This window comes from Aureococcus anophagefferens (assembly GCF_000186865.1).
Source record: "Aureococcus anophagefferens unplaced genomic scaffold AURANscaffold_5, whole genome shotgun sequence".
NCBI classification, from domain to species: Eukaryota; class Pelagophyceae; order Pelagomonadales; family Pelagomonadaceae; genus Aureococcus; species Aureococcus anophagefferens.
The window spans coordinates 2,080,665-2,098,735 of record NW_008705565.1 but is presented as its reverse complement, the minus strand read 5'-3'; the positions used below and the strand labels follow the sequence as shown (position 1 = coordinate 2,098,735).

The 18,071-nt window shown below is 73.8% G+C and overlaps 4 protein-coding genes across 4 annotated transcripts; 2 read left to right on the top strand and 2 right to left on the bottom strand.

Moving 5' to 3' along the window:
• Positions 1-3,203: 3,203 nt before the first annotated feature.
• Positions 3,204-7,430, bottom strand: AURANDRAFT_36810 (hypothetical protein; the record flags this gene model as incomplete). Its single annotated transcript, XM_009036736.1, has 1 exon — positions 3,204-7,430. One exon carries the CDS (start codon positions 7,417-7,419, stop codon positions 3,247-3,249), a length of 4,173 nt encoding a protein of 1,390 aa, XP_009034984.1.
• A 3,779-nt stretch (positions 7,431-11,209) lies between these two features.
• Positions 11,210-13,274, top strand: AURANDRAFT_70118 (hypothetical protein; the record flags this gene model as incomplete). Its single annotated transcript, XM_009036904.1, has 1 exon — positions 11,210-13,274. The coding sequence occupies one exon, from the start codon at positions 11,252-11,254 to the stop codon at positions 13,226-13,228; it is 1,977 nt and encodes a 658-aa protein (XP_009035152.1).
• Positions 13,275-13,399: 125 nt separating this feature from the next.
• Positions 13,400-14,679, bottom strand: AURANDRAFT_23808 (hypothetical protein; the record flags this gene model as incomplete). The annotated part of the gene is made up of 2 exons (XM_009036735.1): positions 13,400-13,819; positions 13,990-14,679. The coding sequence occupies 2 exons, from the start codon at positions 14,677-14,679 to the stop codon at positions 13,400-13,402; spliced, it is 1,110 nt and encodes a 369-aa protein (XP_009034983.1).
• Positions 14,680-15,806: 1,127 nt separating this feature from the next.
• Positions 15,807-16,856, top strand: ABC6 (putative ABC transporter; the record flags this gene model as incomplete). The annotated part of the gene is made up of 1 exon (XM_009036905.1): positions 15,807-16,856. A coding segment is annotated over one exon (1,050 nt), but the record flags the coding sequence as incomplete, so codon positions are not given.
• Positions 16,857-18,071: the final 1,215 nt, after the last annotated feature.

Below are 18,071 nucleotides of genomic sequence, written 5' to 3'. Positions count from 1 at the left end.
CAGCAGCGCGCGGAGTTCCTCTCGCTCTTCGACGAGTCGGAGGTCGAGATGGCCGCGGCCATGTTCGACTCGCGGCCCATCGAGATCGCCCGGCCGCTGCTCTTCGAGCCCGAGGAGGACGCGCAGCGCCGCGCCGAGCTGGCCGCGCCGAAGCGCAAGCGCAAGTCGCGCAAGAAGAAGCGCAAGGTGCGCGCCCTCTTCCCCGTGTCCTTTCGACCCCGATGACCCCTCGTCGCTCGCAGGCCGCCGCCGCCGCCGCCGCCGCCGCCGCCGCGGAGCGGGGCGACGAGGCGGCGCCCGCGGCCGACGCCGCCGCGGAGCCCGCGGCCGCGCCCGAGGCGCCCGCCGAGGCGCCCGCCGAGGCGCCCGCCGAGGCGCCGCCCGTCGAGGCGCCCGCCGAGGCGCCGCCGCCGGCCGCCGCGCCGGCCAAGAAGAAGAAGAAGAAGCGGTCGCGCCGCCGCGGCCCCGCGCCGCCCGCCGAGATCAGCGAGTACGAGCGCACGCGCATGCGCAACATCGCCGCGGGCAACAAGAAGCTCTACTCGCTCGGCCTCATCAACCCGCCGCCGGAGGTCGTCGCCGACCCCGAGCACTCGTGGTGGTCCGAGCGCGCGAGGACCCGCGTCTTTTTTGTTTCGCGCCTTCGACGCGCGCTCCCGCAGGCCCAGTCGTGAGCCTCGGACCTCGACGCCATCCCCCAAGCGAGCCTCGGACTTCGACGCCATCCACCAAGCTCCTCTGTCTACGAACCCCAGTGCATGCACTAGGAAGCGCCCCCAGCGCTTCCCCTCGCGGCCCGCGCCCGACGCAGTCGCCTCCGCGCCCAGCCCCTCGTCGCCCCGTCCCCGTAAGATCGTATAGATCGTCGTGCAGGAGCTCTCTGATGTCGAACCGCCCGGCGGAACACAGCGACGGTGATCGGTCGACGCGAAACGCTGGGTTTGGCGCCGAAATCATTCGTTTTCGGGCTATTCGAGGCCATCTGGGACCAGAACGACCTCTCCCACGCCGATTTCGCAACCCGGGGAAACTCCAACGCCTTCGCCGGCACGTAGCACATGTTCTACGCGTTCGACAACGCCCAGCCCGCCACCAGCGACAGCGACCGCACCGCGCCGCCCGTCCTCGCTCTCGGCGTTTCGGCGCCCGGCGGACATTCGCGAGTCGTCGAAGTTTCGACGCGCGACCAGAGATCCGTCGCACCATCGACTCGCACCATCAATGCGAGCCTCTGGTCGCGAGCGCGTCCGAGAACTCGTCGATGCGCCGCCGCATGGCTGCATCGCTGAATCGGCCCACTGCCTGGCGCCGCCGCGGCCTCGCGCGCACCGCTTTCCCGGCGCCGAGGGGCTGGCCGCGGACGGTCCATGGATCGGGTGCGGCAGCGCGACCCGCGCGGGGTCACGCGGATGCCGCTGCGCGCGCGGCGCGGCGGCGGCGAGGAGCGCTTGCCACTGCCCGGTTTTTGCTCCCTGAGCTTTCCACGCTCCGTGGAATTCGTGCACCGCTGCGCGAGTTTTCGCCCGGACGCCCGCCCGACGGTCTCCTGGAGCCGTGGCCCCGGCGGGCGCACCTTATAGAAATCACGAACGCCGAGCCCCGGAGCTCCAACGTCCAGAAAACGGCGAAACCGCCCAACCCCCCGACGGCCGCGCGCGCGGTCCCGCGAAACCGCGCGCCGCTCGCCGCGATCGCGACGGATTTCCGCGATTTTTGGACGGATCGCCGGCGCTCGGCGCCGTCGTCGCGGCGGACGCGGCGCGCCGGCGCCCGGACCGCGGCGTCGCGTCGGCGGCGCCGTAAAAGCGTCCTCCTTGCCGAGCGTGTTGACGATGGGCGTGTGGCAGAAGTGGAAGTCGTCCCCTAAAATCTGCGAGACGACGTACAGCACGACGGGGTGCGTCGCCGCCCGCGCGAAGGCGGGATGAGTCTGGAGCATCTGCTGCATCCAGATGTAGCCGTCCGTCGGCGGCTCGTCGAGCGTCGCGCGGCGCGCGGCGACGGCGCGGACGATCGCCTCCAAGTCCGCGCCGAAGGAGACCCGAGGCAGGACCGTGAACCCCTCGGCTTTCAGCTCGGCGACGTGGGCGCTCGGCGGCTTCGCCAGGGGCCCCCGCCGCCGGAACTTTCGGCCCCGGAACGCGCTCTTCGGCGGCAGGCCCCGGAGCCGCGCGCCGCCTGCAAAGTCCGCGCCCGCGCCCTCGTCGAAGGCGACGATGCTCCGGTCGCCGCCGGGCCGAAACGCCGCGCAGACGTAGGACCCGCAGGGCGTCGACTCGAAGGCCGACCGGTCGCCCCGGCCGCGCGCGCGGAGCGGCGCGGAGCGGAGCCACGCCGCGCCGTCGCAGACCGAGCCGGCGAGCGATAGCTCGCCGGAGCCGCAGAGGAACTCGCCCGTCTCCACGTCCTCGAGGTAGTAGTAGTCCCCGTCGGCCGCCGGCGCGTCGTCGAAGACCGACGGCGCCTCGACGACCGGCGCCGGCGCCGGCGCCGGCGCCGGCGCGCGCTCGCCGGCGCGGAGGGCCTTCTGGAACTCGCGGAACGACGAGCTCTTGAAGTTTTTCAGGGTCGTCTGCGGGTCCTCGGACGACGCGCGCGCCCACGGCGGCTGCGACGCCATCGAGCAGTCACGGTGGAATGCCCATAGCGAAGCAGCCCTCGGTGGTTGAAGGGCACCTTGAAAGTTGATGACCGTCAGGCTCGGGCTTTTTTCCATCCGAAGGGCTGCCACGACGTCCTTCAGCGGTGCTTGAACGCCTCACGCAGCAGCGCTTCCACCGGTTCCCCTGCATTGGCGCCTCGGCCGAACTAGGAACATGAGCATCGTCGTGCAGCCAGACCTGAAGCTTTTCGTCTCGCGCCGGCGTCCGAGCCCCCCAAAGCGCGTGCTCACCGTGCCCATCGTAGGTGGACGAGGCGGCGGTCGCGCCGCGGCAGGAGCCCGCGGGCCACTCCAAGGAAGACCTCACGCGGTGGCAGCAGGAGGAGCAGCGGCGCATCGCCGAGGAGGCCGCGCGCGAGATGACCGCGTACGAGTACGACGGTCCGATCGTGTGCTACAGCGCCGAGTACTGGAAGCCGCGCGCGCCCGACGAGAAGGCCGCGGCGGCGTACCCGGCCATATTCGACTTCCTCGCCTGCTTCTCCACGAACGGCGGCCGCCTGCTCGACGACAAGGCCGCCAACGTGACCTGCTGAGGCGTCCATAAAAAGGGTTGTTAGGTACATCCGCGGGGCGCGCGCGCGTCAGCAGGACGCGCTCGCGTGCCACGTCGCCGGGTCGCGGCCGAGGCGCGCGACGGCGGCGTCGGCGATGGCGTCGCGGCAGTGCATGCGGAGCTTCTCGGGCGTCGCGGGCGCGCGGAGGCCGAGGTAGCCCGGTACGCCGCGGTCCGCGCGCCGGGCCTGGACCGCGTGCTGGAGCGCGAAGAGCACGGACGCGCCGAGGAAGAAGGGCGGCTCGCCGACGGCCTTGGACGAGTGGACGCAGTGCACGTTGTCCGCGCGGTCGAGGAGCTCGACGCGGAAGTCGCGCGGCGCGTCGTTGAAGGACGGGAGCTTGTAGTTGCCCGGGCCGTTGGTCAGCAGCGTCCCCGGCGGCGCGCCGAACCAGGCGTGGTTCGCGTCCTCGCCGTGGCCCGCCTCGGAGACGATGAGCTCCTCCGTCGTCAACCAGCCCGCGCCCTGGACGAACGCGCCCTCGATCTGGCCGACGTCGAGCGCGGGGTTGATGGAGCAGCCCAGGTCCACGAGCACGTCCGCGCGCCGCACCTCGAAGTCGCCCGTGAGGCAGTCGAGCTCGACCTCGGCGACGGCCGCGCCCTGCGTCCAGTAGTTGAACGGCATGCCCCTGTCGCCGTTCGGCCGATCCCAGTCGTAGCCGCAGCGGGCGCCGTCCACGGCGTAGAAGCCGTGGGCGCTCAGGTCGATGCGGTTGAAGAAGGCGTCGCCGGCCACCGCCGCGAGCTCCAGCGAGTCGCCCGCGGCGCGGCGCCGGTCGTAGACGGGCCGCAGCCGCGCGAGGATCTGGTGGCACGCGTCGAGGGCCGCCATGCCGTACAGATCCGTCGACATGGACGCCGCCGTCGCCGCGGAGTTGGCGACCTTGTCCGACGCCGTGTCCTCGACGTGCACGCGGTCGATCGCGACGCCGAACGCCTGCGCGACGACCTGGCAGACCTTCGTGTGGAGGCCCTGGCCCATCTCCGTGCCGCCGTGGGACACGAGCAGCGTCCCGTCCGTGTAGAGGTGCACGAGCGACCCGCCCTGGTTCAGCAGCTTCGCCGTGAAGTTGATGCCGAACTTGGTGGGCACGAGCGCGAGGCTGCGCTTCCGGTGCGCGTGCGCGTCGTTGAAGGCCGCGACGGCCGCGACGCGGTCGTCGTAACCGCTCGTCTCCTTGACGCGCGCGACGCAGCGCGGCACGCGCCAGGCGCAGGACGCGATGGGCTGCGCGTAGTGCGTGACGTCGCCCTCGCCGTACGTGTTCGCCGCCCGTAAAGCGTCGCCGTGGTCGCCGTGGCCGAGCGCGTGGGCGAGGTGCTCGACGACGTGCTCCGTGACGACCATGCCCTGGGGCCCGCCGAAGCCGCGGAAGGCCGTCGACGGCGGCAGGGCCGTCTTGCAGACGACGCCGCGCGCGCGGAGCCGCGTCCAGGCGTAGACGTTGTCGACGTGGAGCAGCGCGCGGTCGAGGACGGGGCCCGACAGGTCCAGCGACGCGCCGCCGTTGCTGTAGAGCTGCACGTCGAGCCCGACGAACTTGAGCGTCTTCGCGTCGACGGCCGCGCGGTAGCGGCCCAGGAACGCGTGGCGCATGCCCGTCGTCCGCATGTCCGCGTCTCTCTCGAGGCTGAGGCGCACGGGCTTCTGGAGGAGCTTCGCGGCGAGGGCGCAGGCGCAGGACGCGAAGACGGACCGCGTCTCCTTGCCGCCGAAGCCGCCGCCCATGCGCTTGCACGTCGCGACGACGCGGTGCATCGGCAACCCGCAGACGCGCGCGACGCACGCCTGGGTCTTGGCGACGGCCTGCGTCGACGTGAGCACCTTGAGGCCGCCGTCGTCCGTCGGGTCGACGAGCGTCGTGTTGCACTCGAGGTAGAAGTGCTCCTGCGCGCCCACGCGGACCTCGCCCTCGACGACGACGACGCCGTCCGCCGGCTCGTCGAGGAACGCGTCGCCGTCCCAGCCCGCGCTCGCGACGAAGTGGCGCGTCATCTCGTAGTAGCTGCCCGCGGCGATGGCCTGCTCGATGGACACGGGCGGCGGCTTCTCGGGCGCGGCGACGTCGACCTTGACGGCCGCCGCGGCCGCCTTCGCCTGCACGTAGGTCTTCGCGACGGCGATGGCGACGACCTGGCCCGGGTAGGGCGCGAACTCCGTCGCGAAGCACTCCTCGTCGTGGACGATGGCGCCGAGGTCGTTGGCGCCGGCGCACTTCGGCAGGTCCGCGGCGGAGAAGACGCCGACGACGCCCGGCATGACCCTCGCCTTGACCATATCCACACCGCGGATCGCGCCGACCTTGCCGGCTAACACGAGGCACGCGTGGAGCGTCTCCGCCGGCGCGGGCTGGTCGTCCGTGTAGCGCGCCTCGCCCGTGACCTGGAGCAGCGCGGTCTGGTGCTTCTTCGACACGCCGCAGACCAGGGGCCCGCCGCCCCGGTGGAGCGTGTCGTAGGTCGTCGCCTCGAGGCCCCTGGCCGCGCGGTCGAGCACGGGCCAGGCCTGGGCGCCCGTGATCGACGGCTTCGGCGCGTCGACGAAGGTCCGCGCGCCCGACGCGGATCTCGGGTCGACGGCGACGCCGACGTCCGCGCACGTCGCGAGGAAGAACTTGAAGAGGAAGGAGCAGGCGAGCGCCGCGCGGTACTCGGGCTGGCCGCCGGGCGCCGACGCGCCGAGGCGCACCTCGTCGCCGAGGACCCTGGCCGCGGTGTCGTAGAGGTCCATGTCGAAGCGCCGGCCGACGACGCACTTCGCCGTCGCGTCCGCGAGCTTCACCGTCGCCGCGAGGCCGCCGAAGGCGAAGGCCGCCTCCTGCACGACGTAGCCGCCGTCGCGTTCGGCCAGGACCACGCGCAGCGTCGACGTGACGATGGCGATGTCGTCCTCGCGGCGCCGGCTCTGCTTGTAGGGCCGCACGAACTCCAGGGGCCGGCCGTAGGGCACGCGGATCGACTCGATGACCTCGTCCTCGAGGAGCTTCGTCTTGCGGTAGCCGAGGAAGAAGGACGACGCGTCGAGGTCGCGCCGGGCGCCGCCGGCCGCCGCGACGGTCACGGTCGCGCGGCACGCGGCCAGCAGCGGGTTCATGTCGGAGATGGGCGACGCGGTCGCCAGGTTGCCGCCGAGCGACGCGCCGTTGCGGATCTGCGTCGACGCGAACCAGCGCAGGAGCTGCGCCGCCGCGCGGAGCGGGCCCGCGGCCGTGCGCTCCTCGGCCTCGTGGAGGTGGCACGCAGCAACAACGTCGTTGAGCGGCGCCGCGCCGCCGACGACGAGGCAGTCGGTGTCCGCGGCCACGCCGACGAGCGCGGGCACGCCCGACAGGGAGATGTACTGGGCGTGGTAGCGCGACCGGAACCGCTGCTCGATGGCGACCTCGGAGCAGCCGACGACGAACCGCGCCGCGCTCCCGAAGTGCTTCTTCAGCGCGCAGGCGTCGCCGACGGTGCCCGGGCGCCAGAAGTCGCCGCAGCGGAAGGCGCCCAGCGGCGTCGCCAGCGCCGGCGGGAAGGGGATCTCGGGCAGCGCCGGCCGCTCCGCGTTCGCGCATTTCCGAGACGTGTCGCACCGGTGGCCGCGCTCCAGCGCGGGCACGGTCCCCTGGCGCTGGCTCGTCGCCGCCGCGTCCTTCGCGTCGACGCAGAGCTGCTTCGCCGCGTCCCAGATGGGCCGGTAGCCCGTGCAGCGGCACAGATTCCCGTCGAGGTGCTCCTCGACGTCGGCCACCGTCGTCTCGGGCGTGATTAACGCGTACATGCTCGCGGCGATGCCCGGCGTGCAGAAGCCGCACTGGGAGCCGTGGCCCTCGGCGAGGGCGCTCTGGATGGGGTGCGGGGCCGCCGCGCTGCCCATGCCCTCGACGGTCGTGACTGCGGCGCCGACGCACGAGAGCGCCGGCGCGAGGCAGCCGTTGATGGAGCGGTGCACGGGCTTGCGCGCCGACACGTCCCAGGTCGACACGACGACCGTGCAGGCGCCGCAGCCGCCCTCGCCGCAGCCGAGCTTCGCGCCCGTGAGCCCGCATTCTAAACGCAGAAAATCGAGGAGCGTCGTCGAGCCCGTGACTTTAGACGCGTCGACGCGCCGCTTCTCGCCGTTCACCGTGATCGTCGGGTCCGACGCCCAGGCGGCGTCGTACGCGGCGACGTCCACGCCGGGGATCTCCACCTCGTAGGCGAGCGAAAGCGGCATCGTGGCTCGTTCTGTGCGCGGCCGGCCCAGACTGGTTTTGCGAAGCTCAATTTCACCACTGGCGTCAATGCGAGTTCAACTAGGACTTCACATCTCATGAGGCGCGGTTGCAGGCCCCTTGAACCTGTTGAGCCTGGGGAGAACCGCAAGAAGCAGCCCCCAACACGCCTGCCCCCCAACACGCCGCGTGCCCTACGCTCCCGGACCGCGCCGACCTAGGCCGCCGCCGGCTTCGCCAGGACGAGCGTGAGGGGCCGCGGGAGGTGCTTCACCGTGGCCATGGCGTGGTCGTAGCCCGCGATGGGGACGCCGTTCGCCGACACGAGGCGGCTCCCGACGACGACGCCCGCCGTCTCGGCCTGGCCGCCCGGCGCGAGGGCCCGGACGGCCGCGGCCTCGCGGCCCGCCGCGGGCCCCGCGAGGACCTGGCGCGCCGCGAGCTGCAGGCCCAGGAACCTGGCGCTGTCGGCGCCGAAGACGGCCTCGTAGAGCGGCGGGTGGGGCTCGAAGGCCGACGCGAAGACGAGGCTCGCGACGGTGCGCGCGTCGCCGAGGGGCGTCTCGTAGGAGCACAGCGCGAGCCCGAGCCTGCGGTAGACGACGCTCAGCAGGTTCGCCCGGTCGCGGCGCTCCGGGTCGCCGTCGCCGACGACGAGGTGGTGCAGGATCTCGTCGGCCGCGGCCTCGCCGTCGACGACGCAGTCCGCCAGTCCGCCGCTCCACTCGCCCGCGGCCTCGACGGCCCGGGCGAGCGCCGCGCCGTCGCCGAGGCTCGCCGGGTCGTCGACGTAGGCCCGGAGGCGGCCCTTGGCCACCTCGCTTAGCGTCGCGTCGAACTCGTAGGGCCAGAGCGCGAGGCCGCCGGCTTTCAGGTCTGCGATCGCGCGCTCGCACGCGTCTCGGCCCTCGCGCACGGCGAGCCTCCGCCCGTCCCTGCGGACGACGACGGGCGTGCCGTCGTCGTGGGACGCGTAGGCCTCGAGCATGGGCGCGACGTACTCCGCGGCGACGGCCGCGGGCTTGGCGCGCAGCTCGTTGATCAGGAAGGTGAGCTCGCGGGCGTCGAGGTCCGTCAGCGGCCGGCTCGGGAGCGACGGCGGCGGCGGGAGCGGCGGCGGCGGCGGCGGGAGCGGCGGCGGCGGCGGCGTCGCCGCGGGCGGCGGCGGCGGCGGCGGCGGCGCCATGGGTGGGGGCCGCGAACACCGAGGGGGCTGCCCGAGAGCTCCACGGCAGCATAGACTTCTAAAGATTCGGAGTCGTTTTTCGCATTTGAAGTGGTCTCTTTCGGCAGCGCTGCCCGCGTCGTCGTGGGTGCGTCGGGCGCCGGTCCGCGCGCGCCGCCCGGGCCGCCGCAGCCGACGATGATCTCGCTCGAGGGCTTCCTCTGGCTCGTCGTCGTGGGCCTCGGGTTTTGGGCCTACCGGTCCTCGGCGACGCAGCAGACGACCATGAAAGCCGCGCCGGCCCCGAAGAAAGCCAAGAAGCCGCCGCGGACGGCCGTGCGCGCCGACGAGAAGGCCTGCGGCGTGAGCCGCGCCATGCTGCGCAACGGCCTCGTCCTCGTGGACGCCAACAACGTCCGCGGCAGCGCGGGGCCCGGGTCGTGCGACGCGGCCGCGTTCTGCGGAGCCATGTGCCGCTGGGCGCGCGCGCTGGGGCTCGACCAGCGCGTCGTCGCCGTCGTGGACCACGGCGACGCGCCGGCCACCTTCCTCGCCGCGGGCCTCGTCGTCCAGTTCGCGGGCGCCGAGCGGACGGCGGACGACGCGATCGTCGGCGACGTCGCCGCGGCCGCGCGCGCGGGCCTGTCGCCCGTGCTCGTGGCGACGTCCGACGCCGAGCTGAAGCGCCGCTGCCGCGCGGCGTACGCCGCGGCCGCGCCGCTCCACGCGCCCCCGCTGAAGCTCGTCCCCGCGCGCGACTGCGTCGACAAGTGGCTCCACGGCGGCGGCGCGGCGACGACGGCCGACGACGAGTGGGTCTACGTCGACCGGGGCGCGCTCAAGGACCACACGGACGACCCGGACCCGGGCTGGCACCCCTTCCACCCGCCGCGGTCCGCGGGCTCCGGCGACGAGAAACCGTCGTCGCCGACGAAGAAGGAGATCCGCAAGCGCAAGAAGCACACGACGGTGACGACGCGCGAGACGACGAGCTCCCGCGTCGCCCAGGCCGCGGCGCTCTACGCGCAGGTCGCGGCCTGGGACGAGGCCGCGCCGCCGGACGCCGCGCTCGCGCGGTTCCTCGCGCGGCTCTGAGTCGAATGTCGTAACGGAGGGGGGGGGGTATTTCGGCGGAGCGCCCGCGGTCGCGGCGGCGCTTCGGGCGAGCGAGGGGTGGGGCGGCCTAGGGCGCGGCCTCGACGACGCGGCCGAACTTGAAGAGGAAGTCCTCGAGGTACTCGTCCGCGTCGCGGCGCGCGGCGCCGTCGCGGCGCGCGTCGGCCTGCGCCGAGGCCTTGACGACGAGGGCGAGGACCGTGTTGAGCCAGGCGTCGACCTTGGGCGTCTTCGTCTTCTGCCACTTGCGGTCGCCCTTGCGGTTCTTCATCGTCAGGTTCCGGAGCCCGCGCTTGAGCTCGCTGAGCGGCCGCGGCTTCGGGAGCTTGGGTAGGAGCTTCGCGTGGCCGGGCGCGAGGCGCGCCGTGAGGCCCCGCGTGAGCGTGAGCAGGTCGCGCCAGGACCGCTCGACGACGACGACCTGGGACCCCGCGCCGGGCAGCGGCAGCGCGACGCGGATCTGGTAGAAGCCGCGCGCCTCGTCGTAGGACGCGACGCGCGCGGCGAGCGCCGCGAGGCTCCGCAGGTCGCGGATCGCGCGGCAGGCGCGCGTGCGCGCCTCGCGGCCCTTGCGCGTCGGCGTCGGCTCGGCGACCGTGAGCCGCAGGCTCGCGCCCTGCCGCTCCGCGACCTGCTCCGCGAGCTCCTGCACGACGCGGAGCGCCGCGTCGTCCTCGGCCGCGGCGACGTCGAGGGGCTCGTCGGCGTCGTCGCCCGCCGCCGCGTCGCCGTCCTCCGTCTCGAGCCACTCCCAGACGAGGCTCAGGTCCATGAGCTTGGCGATGGACCGGAGCCGGCGGCGCCGCATCGACAGCCGCTTCCGCTCGACCTCCTTCTCGGCATGGGTCGCCCGGAGCTCCGCCGACTCCTCGGCCTCGCGCGCGCGCCGGCCCGCGCCGTTGTCCCGCAGGATGTTCGACAGGCGCCGCAGGGCCATGCGCTGCGCGGGCGTCACGTGGTCGAGCGACGACCGCCGCGAGCTGCTGTCGCGGCGGCCGACGGAATTGCGCCAGCTCGTCGACTTGCGCGTGCGCGCCGCGGCCTCGTCCTCCTCCGAGGACGACGAGTCGTCGTCGTCGTCGTCGCCGGGCGCGCCGGGCGGCGGCGGCGGCGGCGGCGGCATCTTCTGCTTCGCGGCGAGCTCCGCCTCCATGCGCGCGAGCGCCGCGTCCGCGTCCGCGATGTCCGTCGCCGTCGGCTTCACCGGGGACGTCACCGACGGCGCGCGCTTCGGCGTCGCGGGCTTGACGACGACGGGGGACTGCGCTTCCGCGTCCTCCGGGAGCGCCATGAGCGCGTTCTTCTTGTCCCCCAGCACGCGACGACGATTGAAGCTCGCCATCGGAGGGATGTTGTAGAGGGTAGTGTGCGGCTCTAGGACGTCGTGTAAGGGGCGCGGCGGGCCGTGCGAGGCGACCGACGTTGGCGCCGCGGCTCGGGCGCGAGGCTCAACCGCGGCAACGTTCGCGCAATCGCGGCGCAGCGCGCCGATCGTCGCTCGAGAGCATGGCGACCTCGTAGAGCCGTCCACCGCGCGCGCGCCAACGCCACCGATGAGCTCGCGGCACGTGCCCATCGCGGCGCACCGCGAGACGCTGCTCTGGGCGCTCGAGAACCGGAGCGCGCTCGTCGTCGTCGGCGAGACGGGCTGCGGCAAGAGCACGCAGCTGCCCAAGTACCTGATCGAGGCGGGCTGGGCGGCGCCGCCGCGGTGCGTCGTGAGCACGCAGCCGCGGGCGCTCGCGGCCCTCGAGCTCGCGACGCGCGTCGCGGGCGAGCTCGGCTGCGACGGCGTGGGAGGGCCCGTCGGCTACGCGGCGCGGTTCGAGGAGCGGTGGTGCCCGGAGCGGACGCGGCTCAAGTTCACGACGGACGGCTGGCTGTTGCGGGAGGCGCTCTTCGACCCGCTCTTCGCGCACTACAGCGTCGTCGTCGTCGACGAGGCGCACGAGCGGAGCTTGGCGACGGACCTGCTCCTCGGCCTGCTGAAGAAGGCGATGCGCGCGCGCGCGGCGCGGGGCGACGCGCTGCGCGTCGTCGTCATGTCGGCGACGGCGGACGCCGACGCCTTCGAGCGCTTCTTCGGCGTTGATGATACCGCCGTCGCCGTCGTCGACGGCCGCCAGTACGCCGTCGACGTCCTCTTCGCCGAGGCGCCCCGGGGCGCCGACTACGTCGCCGCGGCGGCCGAGGCCGTCGAGCGCGCCCACGCCTCCGAGCGGCGCCTCGAGGCGGCGATCCTGGTATTTTTGCCGGGCGCGCGCGAGGTCGAGGAGTGCTGCCGGCTCTTGCGCGCGGCGCTCCGGGACCCGGACCGGCCCGCGGACGTCTGCGCGCTCCACGCGGCGTCGCCGGGCGACCACAAGAAGCGCGCGCTGGCGCGGGGCACGGGGAAATACCGCAAGGTCGTCGTCGCGACGAACGTCGCGGAGACGTCGCTGACGATCCCGGACGTCGCCGTCGTCATCGACCCGGGCCTCTGCCGCCTGCCGGTCTTCGACGAGGCCGCGGGCGCCGAGGTGCTGGCGACCACGGTCTGCTCGCGGGCGTCGGCGGTGCAGCGCGCGGGCCGCGCGGGGCGCACGGGGCCCGGCAAGTGCTACCGGCTCTACACCGAGGCGGCGTTCGCGAGCGACCTCTTTCCGGAGAGGACGCCGCCGGCGTCGAGCCGGAGCGAGCTGAGCTGGGCTTTACTGCAGCTCAAGGCGCTCGGCGTCGACAACGTGCTGGAATTCGACCTGCTGAGCCCCCTGCCGGAGACCTTGTTGCTGCTGGCGCTCGAGGAGCTCTTGGCCCTGGGCGCGCTCGACGCGGAGGCGCGGCTGACGGCGCCCCTCGGCGAGCGGCTCGCGCTCGCGCCGGCGGAGCCGCGCCTCGCGCGGGTCCTTTTAGCATCCCTCGACGAAGGGTGCGCGTCCGAGGTCCTCGACTACGCCGCGGTGCTCGCGCCGGGCCGGCCGCTCCGGTCGCTGCCGACGCCGCGGTCCCAGGCGCAGCGCGACGCGCANAACGAGAAGACGCGCGCCTTCCGCGACGACCTCGTGTCCCTCGACGGCGACCACGCGACCTACGGCGCGTGCCTGCGGCGGTTCCTCGAGCTGCGGGACGCGCGCGCAGACCCGCTGCCCTTNTGCGCCGCGCGCGGCCTCGACCTATCGGCGCTCCGCGGCGCCGCGCGCGTGCGGCCCAAGCTGGAGAAGTGGCTCGCGGCCTTCGCCACGAGCGACGGCACGGCCCTGGCGTCCTGCGGCGACGACCCGGACCCGCCGCGGCGCGCGCTCGTCGCGGGCTTCTTCGCGCGCGCGGCCCGCTTCGCGCCGGACGCGACGTACCGCACGCTCCGCGCGGACCGCGAGGTCGCCCTCCACCCCCAGTCGATCCACGCCGAGTTCGGCACGCCGCCGGACTACGTCTGCTTCTGCGACTTCGCCCTCGACGACGACGGCGCGACCGTCGCGCGGCACGCGTCCCGCGTCGACCCCAAGTGGCTCCTCGCGGCCGGCGAGTCGTATTACCACCTGCGGAAGTAAGTTACCCGATGTCCGCGGCGCGGTACCCCGCCGGGAACGGGTCCGGAACTCGCGGGACATTACCCGATGTCCGCGACGCGGGACCCCGCCGGGAACAAGTCCGGAACTCGTGGGAAATTACCAGATGTCCGCGACGCGGTACCCCGCCGGGAACGGGTCCGGAGTGGGTCATTACCAGATGTCCGCGACGCGGTACCCCGCCGGGAACGGGTCCGTCGGGTCCACGACGACCTCGGCGTACCGCGTGATCCACGCGGACCCCGCGATCGTCGGCTCGACGGCGGGAAAACCGCCGACGGTCGTCGTCGCCGCGAGCCGCCCCGTGAAGATGGACCCGACGACGGACTCGTGGGCGAAGTCCTCGCCGATGCGCAATTCGCCCCGTTCGTGCAGGAGCGCCATGATCGCGCACGTGCCGGACCCGCACGGCGACCGGTCGAGCATGCCGCTGTAGCCGTTGCTCATGACGACCGTGTTCTTCGCGTCGACGCCGGGCGTCGCCGACGGGCCCCGGAAGGCGAGGATGTCCGGGCCCGGGTAGTCGAAGTCCGGGTGGTCGACCGGGTGCTGGTCCCGGCACGCCGCCTTCACCTGCGCGGCGCGAGGGTGCGAACGTCCTCCCTCCCTCGGCCACTCGTTTCAGCTGATCCTTGGACGAGCGATCGTCTCTCGGAGCGACCTCGGACGCGTTTTCTGGAACGCAAATGCGAAGCGGCGTCGAATCGCCCGTTCGCGGCGCCGGCGTCCGCGAGTTCGCCGACGGCGCGGAGCCGCGCGCCCTCCGCGGGCTCGAGGGTCAGGCCGAGGTCCGCGGCGTCGACGATGACGTACCACATGCCGCCGTAGGCGACGTCGACGCGCACCTCGGTCGCCGGGAGCGCGAGCGCCGCGCACGCGGCGGCGTCGAGTCGTACGACCGCGTCCCGTTTGCCGACGAAGGACGGCGTGCCGCCGAAGGTGACGCGCTCGCAGCGGCCGTCGGCCGCGACGTCGGCGGCGATGGGGATGGGCCCGCCGGGCGCCTCGAGCAGGAACGACGCCCGCCGGTCCTCGGGCAGCGCGCCGCACTCGACGAGCGCCGTCGCGACGCAGATCGTGTTGTGGCCGGACATGAGCGGGTAGATCTTCGCCTGCTCGGCGATGACGAAGCCGGCGTCGGCGCCCGCCAGGGTCGGCTCGACGAGGTAGTCCACGTTGCTGCAGGGGTAGCCGCGCGGCTCGTGGAGCAGCACCTCGCGCCAGCGGTCCATGCGCTCCATGACGTGGGCCCGCTTCGCGAACATGGTCGCCCCCGGCGCGTCCGCGACGCCGCCGCCGCCGAAGACGACCGTCGCCGGCTCGCCGCCGCAGTGCAGGTCCACGCAGCGCAGCACCTCGCGCTGCTCCCAGAGCCGCGCCGGCAATTTGAAATTCTCGCGGAAAGAGGCGACGGCGCGGCGTTGAGCGCGCATCGCTGCGTTGGAGGCGATGGAGACGCCGCGGAAGGAGGCGACGGTGCGGCGTTGAGCCCTCATTGATGCGAAGGAAATAACTGAGCCAGGGCTCGCCATGCTTTTGTCACAGCTTTGTGTGAAGCAAGTATGAAGTCATGATGCATGGCGAACCTCGGGGTCGAGGCGCCTTCTCGAGGTGTTGCTCCCTGTGTTCGGTTCGCAGCTTGATGGCGGCGGAGGCGCGCTACGCGCCCTTGAACGCGGAGGCGCCGCAACCCTCATCGCGGCGCCGCTGCTGCTCCGCGACGGCGCTCGCGCGCGCGGGCGCGTGCCTGGGCGTCGCGGTCCTGGCCCTGGGCCTCGGCGTCGTCGTGCAGCTCCAGGTGGACCTCGCGCGCATGACGATCCTGTCCCGGGAGCAGCTCGCGCTCGAGGTCGGGCCGAACGCGACGGCGCGACACATCGCCGCGGACGCGCGCGCGAAGGCGTCCTTCGCCTACAGCTGGCTCGTGCACCGGTCGCCCCGGGGCCTCGTGCCCTGGGAGAGCCTCGCGGACGGCGACCGGCCCTGGATGAACGCGTCGTCGCCGCTCTACGCCCGGGGCCACTGCGACGGCGCGCGCCTCGCGGATTTGGTCGAGGGCGACGACGACGACGCGCGCTGCGGGCCCTGGAGCCGGCGGCGACGGGGCTGCGCGGGGGGCTACTACGAGGACCCCGCGGACGCGTCGGCCGACGGCGCGCCGCTGGCGTGCCCGCCGGGCATGTTCTGCCCCGAGGGCTTCACGTGCTTCGTCGCGTGCCTCTACGGCGCGGCCTGCGCGCCGTCGACCTACGACGCGGACGCGGACGCGTGCGCCTGGGCCGTGACGCTCAAGCACACGCCGAGCTCGAGGGGCTACCGCGGCGGCGCGAACGTGACGTGCCCGGGCGTCATGTTCGAGACGCTCGTGCCCGCGGGGTTTTACGCGCCGGACCCCACGGTGGACCCGCGGCGCTGCCCGGCGCAGCACTACTGCCCGACGGGCTCCTTCGAGCCGACGCGGTGCCCCTTCATCGCGCGCTGCGGGGAGGAGGGCCTCGAGGCGCCCGACGTGTCGTCGGCGGCCGCGGCGGCGTTCCTCGGGTCCTTCTTCTTCTTCTTCATGCTCTACCACAGCAGCCGCCTCGTCCGCGCCGAGCTCCGGCGGTTCCGCGAGCGGCAGCGGGAGACGCTCGAGGCGGGGCTCGACGCGATCCTCGACCGGCGCGCCGCGGCCCGCGGGTCGTCGCTCCTCGGCGAGGCGCCGCCGGCCGCCGGCGACGACGACGACCGGAGCTCGACGTCGACGAACCCGTTCGTCGTCGACGACGACGACCGCGCGCGGGACCTGCCGTCGCTGCCGCGCAAGGCGGAGGCGGAGCGCATCGACGTCGGCTTCGCGGACCTCGGCCTCGAGGTCCGCGCGGAGGGGCGGCGCCTCCGGGTCCTCGACGGCGCGACGGGCGACGCGCGGTCGGGCCGCGTCCTCGCCGTCATGGGCCCGTCGGGCGCCGGCAAGACGTCGCTGCTCTGCGTGCTCGCGGGCCGCGGCGACGTCCGCGCGTCGGTGAGCGGCGCGCTTTCCGTGAACGGCGAGACGACGCCGAGCCTGCGCGGGCTGCGGTCCGTGATCGGCTTCGTTCCGCAGGAGGACACGATGTGCACGGAGCTCACCGTCAACGAGATCCTGCTCTTCAGCGCGGCGACGCGGCTGCCCCGCGCCTCGTCCTCGGCGTTCCGGCGGGCCGTCGTCCGCGACGTGCTCCGCGTGCTCCGCATCGAGCGCCTGCGGCACGCCGTCGTCGGGGACGCGGTGCGGCGCGGCATCTCCGGGGGGCAGCGGAAGCGCGTCAACGTCGGCATCGAGCTCGTCGCGGACCCGACGCTCTTATTCGCCGACGAGCCGACGAGCGGGCTGGACTCCGCGACGTCTCTGGACGTCGTCGGCGCGCTCCACGCCATGGCGCGGCGCGGCTCGACCGTCGCCGTCGTCCTCCACCAGCCGTCGATGCAGATCTACACGCTCTTCGACGACGTGCTCCTCCTCGCGCCGGGCGGGCGCACGGCGTACCTCGGCGCGCCCGGCGCCGCGTCGGCCTGGTTCGAAAATCTCGGCTTCGGCGTGCCGCCGGACTGGTCGCCGCCGGACTTCTTCATGCAGATTTTAGCGCTCGACGCGGCGGACGCGCGCGTCGACGTCGCGCGCGAGTGGCGCGCGGGCCGGCCCCGGCGGCCGCCGGGCCGGCGCGGCGGCGCGGCGCCGCCGCCGCGGGTCGCGCCGGGCGTCGCGGCCCAGTTCGCGCTGCAGCTCGGCCGCGCGGGCCTCCAGCAGCGGCGGTCCGCGGCCGCGCTCGCGGGCGACGTCGCCGCGCAGATCCTCGCCGGCGGCGGGCTCGGCCTGCTCTACGTCGACTTCAAGTTCAAGAACCTGCAGCTGGTCAACTTCATGGTGTCCATCGCGCTGGGCATGACGCTGACGCTCGCGGCCGTGCCGACGCTCGCGCGCGACCGCGCGGTCTTCCTCCGCGAGTGCGGCGACTTCGGCGGCGGCGGGCTCGCGCCGGGCGCGCACGTCCTCGCCAAGTACGTCGCGGACCTGCCGCGGCTCGGGGCGCTCGCCGTCGTCTTCGTCCTCGGCTTCTACCCGCTCGCGCGGCCGCGCGCGGGCGTCGGCGCCTACGCGCTCCTCTGCGCGTGCGACGCGTTCGCGGCGTCGGGCTTCGGCTACGTCGCCGCGGCCTGCCTGCCGCCGGCGTCGGCCCAGCTCGGCGCGCTGAGCGTCGCGCTGCTCTTCGCCATGTTCTCGGGCGTGCACCCGACGCTCGCGGCCATGCCCGCGGCGCTCAAGGTCGTCCACTACGCGTCCCACGACCGCTACTTCGTCGAGGCGCTCTTCGTCGAGGAGGTCGCGCGCATGTCCGAGGCCTTCCGGCTGCCGCCGACGTTCTACGCCGACGCGTCGTCGTCCGCGCTCGCGCAGATGCTCAACTACGGCTACCTCGTCGAGGACGCGTCGGTCTACTGGGACCACCACAAGCTCCGCTACATCAACGTCGCGACGCTCCTGGGCCTCGGCGCCGTCGCGCGGCTCCTCGCCTTCGCGCTCCTGCTCCGGACGAGCGCCGCCGCGCTCGGCCGGCCCGCGCCGCTCGCCGCGCTGTGCCTCCGCCGGCGCCGCGGCGCCGCGCCGCCGCCGCCGCCGCCGCCGCGCTTCTTCGCCGAGGGGGGGCGGTCGCCGTCCGCGGACGTGCTCTAAGGGCGCGGACGAGCGGCGAACTTCGAGCGACGCTCGGGAGCGCGGAGAGCGCTGCTCGGACTCTCGAGCTCGGACGTGCGTAGAGCGCTGCTCTCCCGGGCGCGAGTCTACCACAATCAATTAGAGCGCCGC